General features: G+C 39.2%; 1 protein-coding gene across 5 annotated transcripts in view; it reads left to right on the plus strand.

Moving 5' to 3' along the window:
- The window catches only part of RFX4 (regulatory factor X4), an 83,452-nt gene that overhangs the window by 32,715 nt on the left and 36,286 nt on the right, over positions 1-14,451 (plus strand). For 4 of the 5 annotated variants that reach the window (XM_087723093.1, XM_087723095.1, XM_087723096.1 and 1 more), the window contains exons 3-5: positions 3,057-3,117; positions 11,565-11,688; positions 14,355-14,416. In XM_087723093.1, the coding sequence (XP_087579219.1) occupies positions 3,057-3,117; positions 11,565-11,688; positions 14,355-14,416 (247 nt within the window). Of the gene's footprint in view, positions 1-3,056; positions 3,118-4,848; positions 4,936-11,564; positions 11,689-14,354; positions 14,417-14,451 lie in introns of all 5 variants that reach the window. The other variant, XM_087723098.1, reaches the window with a different exon arrangement.

The raw sequence follows: 14,451 nt of genomic DNA on the forward strand, positions 1-14,451 counted from the left end.
CACACACTCTCTCTCTCTCCCTACCTACCTACTGTATTTCTCTCTATATATATTTCTCTCTCTCTCTACCTACCTACCTAACTACTCTCTCTCTCCCTACCTTACTGTATTTCTTTCTCTCTTTCTTTCCCTCTACCTACCTACCTACCTACCTACCTACCTACCTACCTACACACACTCTCTTTCCCTACCTACCTACTGTATTTCTCTCTATATGTATTTTTCTCTCTCTCTACCTACCTACCTAACTACTCTCTCTCTCCCTACCTTACTGTATTTCTCTCTCTCTTTCTTTCCCTCTACCTACCTACCTACACACACTCTCTCTCCCTACCTACCTACTGTATTTCTCTCTATATATTTCTTTCTCTCTATCCTTTTATCTACCTACCTACCTACCTACCTAACTAACTAACTAACTAACTAACTACTCCCTTCCCCCTACCTATCTACTGTATTTCTCTCTCTCTATTTCTCTCTCTCTATCCCTCTACCTACGTACTTACACACACTCTCTATTTCTCTCTCTCTCTCTCTAGATAATCCTTTATCTATCTACCTACCTAACTACTCACTCTCTCTCCCTACCTACCTACTATATTTCTCTCTCTTTCTCTCCATCTCTATCCCTCTATCTACCTGCCTACTTTTTAAAAAAAAATTGATTCTTCAAAACCTTGGTGCATCTTATATTCTGGTGTGTCTTATACTCTGAAAAATACGGTAATTATGCTCAGTATTTCATCTTAAGATATTAATGAACATTTTCTCTGTTCTGAAAAAAACACCACTATTGAATTATAGTAGAAGATTGTAACAACAATTATTTCAGTGTATAATTTATTTTCTTAGTTATTTTGCTACTACATTAAGTATGAAATATTTAGTGGGCAGGATAAAAATGTAAAAAAAACCTTAACCAGACTGATTAGCATTGTAAAATATGGAGTTGCATATAACAAGTTCCTATTTTAACTTCTCTAATATAATTATGAGCATGAATTTCTCAAGGAGAATTATACAATGAAGAACAAGTTTGCTTACAGAAAAGCTTCAGTGATTTGGGCTTCAAAATGTAGGCATTGTAATATAATAATAGTAGTAGCAGTAGTATAGTAACATAAATGCCTTACCTCTTTAAATGAGTAATGTTTCACAGAAGATGATAATAGCCAATAGCTTAAATGAATTTGTAAAGAGATTAGGCAGATTCAGCTGTATGTAATTTAATTATTTTCTCATGATTTGTTTGCTTGTTTTACACTGATCATAAATAGCCAATAGGCTAAGTTTACTAGCTAACCTAGGTGATATTAAAGCTACCTATGAGGTGGTTCAGTGCACTTTAACTCATATCTGTTAACCCAGGGCTGTCAAATTCCTGGCCCTTGGACCGGATGTGTCACGCACTGGCCACGCCCATGCCAGGTTTAGCGAAGGGGAAAAAAGACCTGATACGTCACGTGCCAACGCCATGACCATGTGGGTTTGACACCACTGGGTTAACCTGATGTCAATCTCCTAGCCTTTGTGATATCACTGAATTCACAGCAATCCTAGCTCGGGGAACCAAGTTGCAGACACCGGCCTCTGTAAAAATTTGAACCTAGATAGTTCCCTTTTGAAAGAGATTAATGTGAAAGCCTCAAGCAGATGAGACTACTCTTGTCTCCTCAATGTCTGTGAATGGGAAAGAGAAACCACCCATGAGGGAAGGGGATCAAATACATCAATCAGTACCAGGTAACAGCATTGTTCTACTTCAGTGCCATGTCTCTCACCATAGAACTGACCTGAGGAAGGACTACTTATTGTTCATCAAGATAAATCTTCTGAATTGGTAAGTCTCAGGAGGAGAACTAATACTTCCCCAGACCAGTCCATGTGTCCCACATGGTTTTTGCCAGGTAGGGTTGCTCACCTCACTCTTCATCTTCTAAAAAAGAGTTGAACCCACAGAATCAGGCCATTGGTCTGTCATTCAACCTCTGCTTGATTATATTCCTCATTGTCCAACTGTTTATTCAGGGGTGTCAAACTCAAGGCTGGTTAGGATCCAGTCCGCAGGGCTGTCCTGGTCCACCCAATGTGAAGAGGTGAAGAGAGGCCAATGTAGCTTCAGACCAGTCCACCCAATGTGAAGAGGAAAGATCAGGCCAGCATGGCTTCGGCCTGGTTTACCTAAGAGGAAACATGCCAGCAGTTTGGGGAGTGGTGTCAAGCTGGCCACTCCCACTCAATTGGCCACACATCCCCAGTCTGACAGCTCCCACCCCCCGAGGTCAGTCACAGCCCTTATATGCTAGTCCACTAGTAGACAATCTCAAAACAATGTCAGAATTATGTTTTCTTCCTGGGCAAAGAAAACCTGACAAATACCCCTTGTTCCTAAGAATAGCATCATTACAACAGCTCTTAAAAAATAAGTAGAACAATGCTATCCTGCATGTGTCCTCCATAATGACACCCCTAGCAGAAAACTGAATGTAGGAATGGCTGCTCATTCTTTAGAACCGTTTAGACATATTCTTCAATATTTGGTTTTGAGGCAGCAAGAGAAGGAAGGTGGAAGGAAATGTCTATTGTAATGCCTGGTCTACTGTATAATAAAACCTTCATATTCTAATGATATTTTCAAATAGTCACAACTGCAATAAAGAGAATAAGAAAAGTGCAACATATCCATGGAGCTTGTAAGAGGTGCATTTTACTATTTGTAGAAAGTCCTGATTTACCTTTTCTCCAAGTTTGAGTCTCTAAACAGGGAAGGTAGATTAATGACCCAACACGGTGAAAGGATGTGAAAGGGTGGATGAGATGGAAACATTTATTTCCTTTAAGTTCCAAAGAAGGTATTCATGGGAACAGCCATCAGATTGTACAGCCTGGCAATTACTTAAACCATCATTCCAATTCTCATAATCTTCAAGTATTTTTTGCATATTTCAAGCTTGTTTCTGGGGAATTAGAGAATATTCCCAACAGTGGAATTTTCTCATGTCCTTCAAGTACCTCAGCTGAAAGAATGCCCCCTAATAGTGTTTTTTCCTCAACAGATGAGGAGAAAGAGAATAACAGAGCATCCAAACCACACTCTACCCCAGCAACTCTGCAATGGTAAGATTGAAAAAAAAAAACATTTATTCTCTAGCAGCTACTTTCAGGCAAACTAGAAATATTCAAGAGCATAATAAACATGTAGGAATAATTTTGGCACTGTTGCATTATTCTAGATTATTGACTACATAAGCATTCTAGCTTATGCTCATTAAGTATTGTTCTGTGCTCAGAATTCAATGTCTGAGGATTAATATCTTTTTAAAAAAAATGTGTAAAGGATCTGTGCTTTGCTAGAATTTCAAAAGACAAATAGCTTGTTAGCTCTAGCAAAAATACTATAAAATATCAATCAAGGTAGGCAGCTAAAAGTGTTCAGTTATATCTCTTCTAGTTACCCATCTAATCACTGGAAACATATGAACATAGATGGAGAAGGGCCTCTGGAAACTGATTAGTTGAACATCTTCATATTCTTTTCTGAACTTATGGTACCCTAAACTCTGCCAAAAAATGGTTAATCTTTCCCAAATATTTAAACAGCAATTCATTTTTTGTTACTGTTGTTCTTGTCCAGCAACTAATACTTTGGATTACTCCATGCCTCCTCAGAAGGCAATTGCTTAGTCCTTCCTATAATTTAATGGATTCGTTTCAGCCAAATTGTCACAGCTAATTATCTCATAAAGCTCTTCTCTCAGGAGGAAACAAGCCAATAATGGTAGCATCCTTAATCACAGAGGTTAATACATCCCCAAACTCCCAGGATATTCAGCTTGTTGGAATGTAGCCATTATTTGCTACCATGTCCCAATTGCCCAAGAGAGGCAATAAGCCATTTACTATCATTCAAGCCACCATCTTTAATAGCGCCCTTACGGCTTGTTTGTCCTTACAGTCATATCTGCCCTGACTTGTCTGGGCTCACTGCAAAAGAACTTCATGTTCTCCAGAGTACAATATGTTGAGAATAACCATCACCCCTTTTATTTGTTTGCATTTGATTCTAAGTTGCATAACTTCAGCTTGTAAGTCCTTACAATTCAATGACTGTGAACTAGAGGCATCAATAATTAAGGAAGGAATGACACACCATTCTGCCTCCTAATATGCCAGCAGAACTTCACCTCTTCCTCTTTTAAGCAATGTGACAATTGCAATTGGTCCAGTCAGGGGGAGCCTGGAGTGGCATGAGGAGCATTTGAAAAGGAATCAAGAAGAGGCAAAGTAGGTATAGCAGTGTGCCAGTCAGTCTAAACCAGGGGATGGCAACCCGCGGTTCTGGAGCCACATGTGGCTCTTTCATCCCTCTGCTGCGGCTCTCTGTTGCCCGTCAGATCCACAATTGATAGGTCTTTTGGTTAGAACAGGTAGGGGGGAAAGGATGCCATGCTGGAAGGAGACTGTGGTGGAGAAACCAGACTTCCGTTTATCTCCAGAATTGAATGGGGGGCTTCCAGTTAGGACCTTTGTGGCTCTTTGATTGTTTAAAGTTTCCCACCCCTAGTCTAAACTATGTTTAGGCTAGCTAACATAATATGATTTGGTCCATATATCATGCTTATTCATAATATATTTTGCTTCTTTGAGCTTAGTGGAATGTGTGAACTTAACTTAATTGTGGCATCTGGCAAAATATTATTACTATTATCTTAGCAAACTACAGCATAGCATGGTGTATTTACCTAGCTGATGTTAGCTCTAGCTTCATCTCTGGCCAAGACTTTGGAAGACCAATGAATTATGGTGGCAGCAACCTGAGTGAGCTACATCCTCTGCATCTCATTTCAGATTGTTTGGCCCATGCAATCAAGGCTGAGCAGAGATGATGGAGACCAACCTAACCAGCTGAGGGAGAATGGAAGCTGCAGGGGATGAGTATGTGCTGGTGGGGAGAGGATAGCCAGTAGAAAGGAGAATTTAGAGAAAACCAAAGAGAAAGAAGTGAGGAGATGGCTGAGAGCACGGAAAAGTGTCTTTCTGTGCATCTGTTTTTTTTTTAAATTTCACAGATTAATTAGTTATATATGAGTTTTGAATTGGCTACCATGAACTGGACAAATTATGTTCTCTTAAATCATCTGCCTTTTGTCCATGGATTCATTGATTATTCCACAACAAGTGAGCCAGGCACTTTTAGTGCTCTGTATCTGACACAGAATTTGGCATTTCTTAAGTTGATCTGTGTTGCCTTGAAAACAGTTATGTAGGGATTAATATTAAGAATCTTGTAGGTTTATTGTAGTAAATATTGTCATAGGCATCTGGAACACTATAGGGAGAGAGAGATACATGCATAAATATAATTTATAGGCTGCCTGAGTCCAAACAACACTGGGCAGTTTATAATTAGAGTATTTTAAGGCATAAACACACACACAAGGAGATTCATGATGGCCCATTAATAATTTCCTGAACATTATCAAGGTGGGAGCCAACCAGATCTCTGTGAGGATATCATTCCACAGGGCAAGGGTTGCAGCAGTCATACTTCCTAGGCCCCAGAAGATGATACCGGTTAAGTGATGGGAGCTGGAGCACACCCATTCAAACTAGATGGACAGAAGCAATTGGAATCAAACAGCCTTTCAAATAATCCAGGCCTTTTTCCATGAAGGACTTTATAGATGATAAATAGCACTTTGAATTGTACCTGGAACTTTTACTGGTGCAGCTGGGGTCACATAGACACAGCAAAGCATACCTAAAATTCAGTGACGTGCGGTGAGGTTTATGGCTGGTGAGGCAGTCCTCTCCCCCGACACCCCACTGACTAAAGCACTTTCTTTCACCCGCCTGTGCTCGCGGCAGAGCTCAGGCGGGCTGCCGTGAGCTCAGGCGGGCTGCCGCGAGCTCAGGTGGGCAAAAGAAAGTGCTTTAGTCAGTGGGGTGTCGGGGGAGAGGAGCATTGCATTTATTAAAGAAAAAAGAAAAAAAGGAAATTTGAAGGAAAAGAGGGAGCGTGGGGTGGGGGTGGGGGGCATCAGAAATGGAGAAAGAGAGGAGGAAGAGTGAGCACGATGCTGCAGCTTTAAAAAGAATGACAGAGTTGAAGCCTCTAAAAAATGCACCCTCTGCTATGAGGCAGGAGAACTGCGTGCCTCAACTACCTCGGGATTTTTTAGGCTTTTAACCCTCGCTTAACTCTGCTCGAGCACCTAAAAAGTCAGACTAGATGAGGCATGCAGTTCTCCTGCCTCATAGTAAGGGCACTTTTTTAGAGGCTTTTTTAAACAGGCAGTCATTCATGGTGTGGCAGCAGCTAGCTATCCTAACCTCAGCACTCGCCTTTTCCCGTTTACATTTTTTTTCCTTTTCATGATTGACAGTGGTGAGGCTGTGCCTCCCCTGCCTCCCCTGACTGCACGTCACTGCTAAAATTGTCCATGACACTGCATTCAGGAACAAAGGTCTGGAAATTCTCAGTCATTCGGGTCATGGTTGTCCCAAAAGTGCTTTTTCAAGAGGCAACTAGACTTTCTGATTTTTCTTTGAAAATGTTTCGCTTCTCATCCAAGAAGCTTCTTCAGCTATCTAAGAGCTTCAAACATCTCTGAGAGCTAAAGAAGCTTTTTGGATGAGATGCAGGTCAGCGGTTCAAATCTCACCGGCTCAGGGTTGACTCAGCCTTCCATCCTTCTGAGGTGGGTAAAATGAGGACCCAGATTGTTGGGGGCAATATGCTGACTCTCTGTAAACCGCTTAGAGAGGGCTGAAAGCCCTATGAAGCGGTATATAAGTCTACTGCTATTGCTATTTTAAAAAAAAAAACAGAAAATCCAATTGCCTCTCCAGCTGCCTCTTGAAAAAGCACCTTTGGAACACTCTGTTAGAGTTGTAGTTTCTGAACAGTTTTCAAGAGCAGCACATTGTTGCAATCCATTTATGAGGTTATGAGTGACTGCCTGATGTGCCCTTGGTCCAAGAAAGAGTGCACCTGGCACACTAAATATACTTGAGCAAGTTTCTCCTGGCCATAGTTGGTACCTGCTCTTCCAGTAGAAGCTGTGTATCCCATATGATCCCTTGAGTTGTGCACCAATCTTGAATAGGAAAATGCAACCTCATCCAAAGATTGAAGATACCCAGAGCCTAAGGATATCCATGAATTTTGGAAATATTTTATTTATTCTAGGTTCCAACCTCTTACCGCAGGGTATGGTTAAAAAAAAGTCAAGGTAGTGCAGTTAAGACTCCACATGATTTTAATATGTGATGCACATTTTTAAAAAATAGGTTTAGGTTCATTCACGCTGCCCTGGATACCAATTTGATTTTTTTGAACACACCCTTGAGGATATCTTTGGATCAGAGCATTGATAGATACCTGACCCCAAATGCAGTGTGCTATCTCCTTCAGCATTTTAAACTCTTCTTTTTACATTCTATTCCTTTTGATTATGTTAGTATGGGGAAGAGATGTGATACTTCAGCAATATAAAAGGAGATTGATGGGAAAGATTGTGGTGTACCAATTAACACTTCAAAGACTATATAGTACATCTTTTAGATATTGCAGCTCTTTATGGAACTGGAATAATGTTGAACTACAATGAAATGTACAGTTGCTGAATGCATTCTTTAGTCAGATACATTCTTTTTTTAATCCAGACCAAGTTGTCATAGTATCCATTAAATTCTACAGCTCTCTGTATTGTGCCCTCTGAATGATAGATGAGTATTTTATTACAATGGTAATGAAAATCAAAACAACAGGTGATTGTGGAGAATTACATCTGGCTTCTTACTGTAACACAGTTCATTTAACTGCAAATTATTTAATAAACTATAATTGGGTGATGTCTTTCAATATGCTAGGCCATAAACCAAAGTTTATGATCTATAATGACTGTAACCACACAACCTAAATGTCAAACACAGCAAATTATAGGTGTCTTTAATGTAGGAAGCCGGCCTTCATTCTAATGAAACACCAGTTTTATAACGCTGATTTTCTTGGATTTTTAAGATTATATAATGGAATGTGAATGAATTTGTTTAGCAAATGAAATACACTGCAATGTTGCACCTAATTTTAAAGATAGTGTTTTAAGGACATTGCTGATAAAATAAATAGTCCAAGTTCATTGTAACACTACAGGCTAGTCCAGAGTTCAAAATATGACAAAGTTTTCTCTATTGAAATGACAAAAATATGTAAACTTAAACAATGATCAAAATGGTTTTTGATCATTAAAGAAAAGTTCAGATATAACAGAAGATTGTTTAGCACAGACTAATGATTCACCATGAAAGAATGGAGAGAAACGAGGAAAATCATTAGATATTATGAAGAGAAATAATTGAGAGTCTTTCTTCCTATCCTTTCCTGGTCAGAGAAATTGACGGGCCAATTAGCACCTATGGCATACAAACAGGCTGTGTCCTATGAAAAGAGGTTTTGTTCAGTGTCTGTATATTTGAGGGCAAATGCAGCAATGATATTGTGGTAGAGAGAAAATAAGAATAGATGCTGCCTTTAGAAACCAATTCTATTCAACCACTTCAATATCTTAATGAAATAGTTTGTAGAAAGGAAAAAAATACCATTGTAAAGCTAATGGAGTATTGGGGAAGAGAATCTCCATACAATATAGCAAGATATATAAATCATATTTTTATAAGAAAAGTCTCTGCTAATTAGCTCACAGGTTACTTTAAGTTATTAGTATTATTTTCAAATCCACATTTTTCTAAATTAGTGTTAATTGAAGCTTATTTTTATGTCTCAGTTTAATAAGGTAGTATACAGTACAGCAAAGTAGAAAGCTTAATTTAACCCATTAGATATCTGATATTCTCTCTAGGTCATGTCTCCACTAACTAGTTTACTCTTCACTGACCCAAGTATGCATCTTCCATAATTCATCCTTCTAACGTTATTGGACATTATCAACATTATTCCTAACAGTAGTAACAGCTGAAATAAGGTTAAGGGGACCATTTAACTAGAACCACAGATTCTTCTGAATTATCCACCCTTCTAGTAATGCTTCAGTGGTTCTATATACTTCCAAAAATAGATCCAAGCAGCCAATGAATTGCAAGAAGAGCTCTGGGTGCTGCATGACATAATCAGAGTTGCTACTTTTAGCTTATGCCTAGGGTTGTTGTTAGTTGTGAATTCATATCCGACCAATTGCGACCCCATGGACAACGTTTCTCCAGGCCTTCCTGTCCATTACCAACTTCTGGAGTCCATTTAAGCTCACGCTGACTGCTTCAGTGTCTTCATCCAGCCACCTCCATCTCTGTCGTCCCCTTCTTCTTTTGCCCTCAATCATTCCCAGCATTAGGCTCTTCTCCAGTGAGTCCTTCCTTCTCATTAGGTGGTCAAAGTATTTGAGTTTCACCTTCAGGACCTGGCCTTCTAAAGAGCAGATGCCTAGGGTAAATAATCCAATTGATGATAATCCATATTGTAGCAACCTAGGTAAGAATCAAGACTGCCTAGAACTGTTTTACCAAGGATGGGCTAAATGCATTCAAGCAGAGTCTGTACAGCCATCTGCTGGCGATGTTTTAATCTTGATTCCTGCACTGAACAGGAGGCTGGACTCAGTGGCCTAAATTAGTTTTCTAATTCTGTGATTCTGTCCTGGGTGGGATTACTACAGAATGAAGGATGGATGCTGTGGATGGAATACAGTGAGAAAGGGGAAGGAGAAAGGATAACGCTGGTGTGAATAGCATAGAAATGTAATTGTGACTCTATATGTAAACGGATCTTTTGAAGATAGTCTCATCCTTAGGTGTTTGGTCCTCAGGTCAAAGGTAGTTTTAAACTCTGAATTGAGGCAGAAGACACACTATTAAGGCTTACCTTTGCTATCTGCTTAATATGAATTATACTACAAAGGAAGTGCATTTTCCCCTTAAACTTTAAAAGAGAAGATTAGAAATAAATTCCAGAGTGCTAACTATGCATGACCTTTGGCTGTAATAGGATGTTGTCCTCTAGCACCTTGAGATACAAGCAGAATTATTAAGGGGTAAATTTTACAGAAAGGATACATAAGGAGCACATTGAAAGACTGTCTTGGAAAGCCTTTGATGGTTTGGCAGATTCCCTATGTGCCTTTCATGCTAGGCCTGTTGACCTTGGTATTTATTACTAGAAAATGGAGCATATTGGTATGGAGGAGACTGGTGACTTTTTTCTTCTTCTAATGCTTTATACTTTAGTAACATAAATGATATTACAGAATCCTTTTGGAATTGAGTTACAAATAATTGCATAAATAAATAGTAAGATATCTCAAATTGTATTTCTTTTACTCATTGGTTGGATTCGTACTCTGACCAACACCATAAATGATAATTAGTGAATAAGGTGAATAGGTTCATACTTTACAAAATTTTAAAAATTACATTACAATTTAACATGTGCAGATTATAAAAATATAGCAAACTGCTAAGAATGTGTCATTTTACAAGTCTGTTTGAACATGTGCAAATTCAGTCCCTGGAAAATTGTTCATTAGATGACAATCTACTATTTACTATTCATTTCTGAGTTGATTCTTGTAAGCATATGTTTGCTCTTTTCAGATCGAAAGCTAACATATAATGTTATAGTATTCTGGGGCTAATTTTCATCTATAAAAGCATTCAATGTAAAAAAAATAAAAAAGGTACTTGAAATAAAGGATTAAGGGTTATCAGAAGGTGTGGAGAAACTTTAGTGAGATATGAAAGCTTCTTCAAGTATCTGAAAGGTTACCATGTAGTAGTCAGGGCAGAACTGTTGAGACGTGTTTCAGAAGAAATATTGGGTTTAAAGTACGAAAAAACCAAATTTTGGTTGAACATCAGGAAGCATTTCCTAATGGTAAGATCTGTTCAACAATGGAACAAACTAGCTTAGGAGGTGATAGACTCTTGTTTGCTGAAGATAATCTAACAGAAGGTGAATATCTTGTTAAGAATACTGTGGCAATGGAGTCCTGCACTTGGGAAGGAATTTCCAAGCTTTAAATTCTAGAATTCTATGGGGAAAGGAAAACAAAACAAAATTAAAATAAAATTGCTAGCCTTTAAAGGTTCAGACCTTGTAATGGATACAAGCCTACACACACACACACACACACACACACAAACACACACACACAAACACATACACACATACAAACACACACACACACACACACAAACACACACACACACACACACACCAGGGGTGGGTTCCAGCTTCTTCTACTGCCAGTTTGCTCAGAGACGTGCTTCGGGTGTGTGCGCACTTGATGCATGCTGTGCACACATACACAGTAGGTAAAAACTGCTTCTGCGCATGCACAGAAGCAAAAAACAAGATGGCCGTGCCTATGGGGCCACTGAGAGAACAGTTTGGGGGCATGGCTGGCCGAGTTACTACCTACTTGGCCAAACCGGGCCGAACCAGTAGAATCTCCCCCCTCTCTCTCACACACACACATGCACACACACATAGGTATGGAATGGATGTGCATAGAAGTCAGTATATCTGTCTTTGTTTTGTCATTTTTAAGGCTGGAGGAGAATTACGAGATTGCAGAAGGTGTCTGCATTCCTCGAAGTGCCCTCTACATGCACTATTTGGATTTCTGTGAGAAAAATGATACTCAGCCTGTCAATGCTGCTAGTTTTGGAAAGGTGAGTATAAAAAGCAACTAATTTCAGGGATTTGAAAGATAATAGCAATAGCACTTAGACATATACTGGTTTACAATGCTTTACAGCCCTCTCTAAATGGTTTACAGACTCAGCATATCTCCCCCCCAAATTTGGGTCCTCATTTTACCCACCTGGGAAGGATGGAAAGCTGAGTTAACCTTGAGCTGGTGAGATTTGAATCTGGCAAATTGAAAGCAGCCGGCAGAGCATAAGTAGCCTGCAGTACTGCACTCTAACCACTGTGTCACCATGGCTCATATGTATGTGATATAATAATGTATGTCATGTAATAACAATTTATTAAACTTGTATGCCCCCTAACTCCCAACAACTCTGGGCAGCTCCCAACTATTGAACGAAGAAACTACAATAGAGTCAATAAAAATTAAACACTGGCAAACAAGGTACAACAGATGAAATAAGGCAAGGTGTTTAACGCTCCCTCACCAAGGCTGGGGTGAAAAGGGGATTCAGGCTTTATCCTCAGTCCCCGGTGTGATGCACAGATAAGTTTTGATTTTTAATATCCCATTGACAGGGGCTCCAGACCTGTATTTCTTAAAAGGTAAAGCAAAGTATATTGTTTTTTCTAGTTTCAAGAGACAATAAGAGTAAACCAATAGGAATGTTTTATTTGTCTTTGGAGTAGTTGAAGAAAAATTCTACTTGAGGAGTAATTGTCGTGCATTCTAAATGACATCAGGCACTCTGGTCCACTCTGAAAACTCAGAAAATGCCTTCTCCCCACCACATCCCCAGTGCCTGGGTGCCCCCATCTCTGTCTGCCCAAACTGAAAGAGAGATGGGTGGGATTAATGTGTAATTAAAGAGAATTTGGAAGCCTGAGATGTTGCGGAATGTTAGATCAGTAGCTGGAACAGCATGTGGTGTTCTTTAGGTAGGCTTCATTGAATCAGCACAAAAAGAAAGAGCCAGAGAAAGAGGCTGCCCGCCTGTCTGCTCATTTATCAAATAGCTAGGCTGAACTTTCACAGCTCCACAAAAGTGTTTTTCTGTTTGCTGATCTCCCCCCCACCCCACCCTTTAGTTCAGAATTAAATCTGTATGTTTTCCCCTCTTCGAAGGCTCATGAAGCAAAGCATTTTGGTTCCCCATTACTTAATCAGTCAATCAAACAATCAATCAATAAGCAAATGTGGTAAAAATGAAAGATAAATAATCATGGCACATCACGGTACTTACATGATACTTTGACTCAGATCCTTTTACAGACGTTTTTGATTTTGGCTTAGACTGTGTGGAAGATTCCATGTATAACAAGATGCAAAAAAGGGGAATGTTTATGGAATGGATGTAAATAATAATAATTTAATCAGATAAATCTTAGTGGGATTCCAGTTAAAGAGTTGTGCAGCGAAAATTAAAAATGAAACAGGTATATTCGAGTTCCTTGATGGCGAACCTATGGCACGCGTGCCACGAGTGGCACACAGAGCCATTTGTTAGGGCACGCGAGGCGTTTCTGCCAGCTGGCTGGCCAGCTGACTTTGGCCTTCTTTTGAGGCCATTTTTCATCCTCCTAAGGCTTCCCTGAAGGCTCCGGAGGGCGAAAAACAACTCTATGGCCATACCAGAAGGCTGTTCCCGAATTTCCGGTTTGCACATAGGGCCGGTTTTTCGCGCTCTGGAGGGCCTCCAGCGGGGTGGAGAGGCTATTTTCGCCCTCCCTGAGCTTCTAGGAAGCCTCTGGAGCCTGGGGAGGGCGAAAAAAGCACGAAAAAGTGGGAGGGGGAGCGCTGGTCTTGTACGCAGAGGGGGGAAGCACCCACATGTGTGGCACACCTGTGCATGATCCCCCTGTGCTCCCCCCGCTTTTGGCACACAAGCCAAAAAAGGTTCGCCATCACTGTTCTAGTTATAAGTTCAGTTTTCCAGTTTGAAATAGAAAACCCTCTTATTTCAAACTTGGCCTATCTAAAATAGCTCTCTTTTTTAATCAATAAATAGTACATTCTGCAATAATCTTCCACTCCAGTTTTTTTTAAATAGATGATTATTGTAAGGATAGGTAAGGAAAATTCAAAATATATAAACTATCACAGCTATAGACAATAGTACAACCATATATATAATAATGATAGCAGTTTTATCCATTCTTTCCAAGTATGCATATATAATTTGTGCTTTGTAATATGTTCCAGTGATATAAAATATGTGATTTTAAAACAGCTCTTTATAAGTGAATTGTTTTAATTTTTTTCTTACTTTCTCTTCAAATAAGAGAAAACTGTCTTAAGAAAGTTAAAAACATTCTTAAAGATCCATCTCATCCTGGGCACCTTTTTTTAACTATTACCATTTAGCAGACGGTACAGGATAATAAAAACAGGGACAAATAGGCTGAAAAACAGCTTCTATCCCAGGGCAGTAACTATATTGAATTCTATGGTATAGTGCAATAAGCAATGTCGGGTTTTCAATTTCAATTATATAGAATATGAAAGATGTGTGTTTGTGTTTTATTTTTATAATTATAATGTACACTGAAGATAGCATTTAATTTTGTTGTACGATGTGCAATGACAATAAATAAACTTAATTAAATAAGCATGATTAAATATACATGACTGGAATAGGATCTTATGTTTCTTAACATGAAATTATTATTAAATTATAATTTACAGATAATAAGACAACAGTTTCCACAGTTAACGACACGAAGATTAGGAACCAGAGGCCAATCGAAGTAAGCAATAATGAGTGTTTCATTATCATAGAAAG

The sequence above is a fragment of the Thamnophis sirtalis genome, unplaced genomic scaffold (genome assembly GCF_051295495.1).
Source record: "Thamnophis sirtalis isolate CommonGarterSnake01/CBP01778 unplaced genomic scaffold, rThaSir2_p1.2 scaffold_9, whole genome shotgun sequence".
NCBI lineage: Eukaryota > Metazoa > Chordata > Lepidosauria > Squamata > Natricidae > Thamnophis > Thamnophis sirtalis.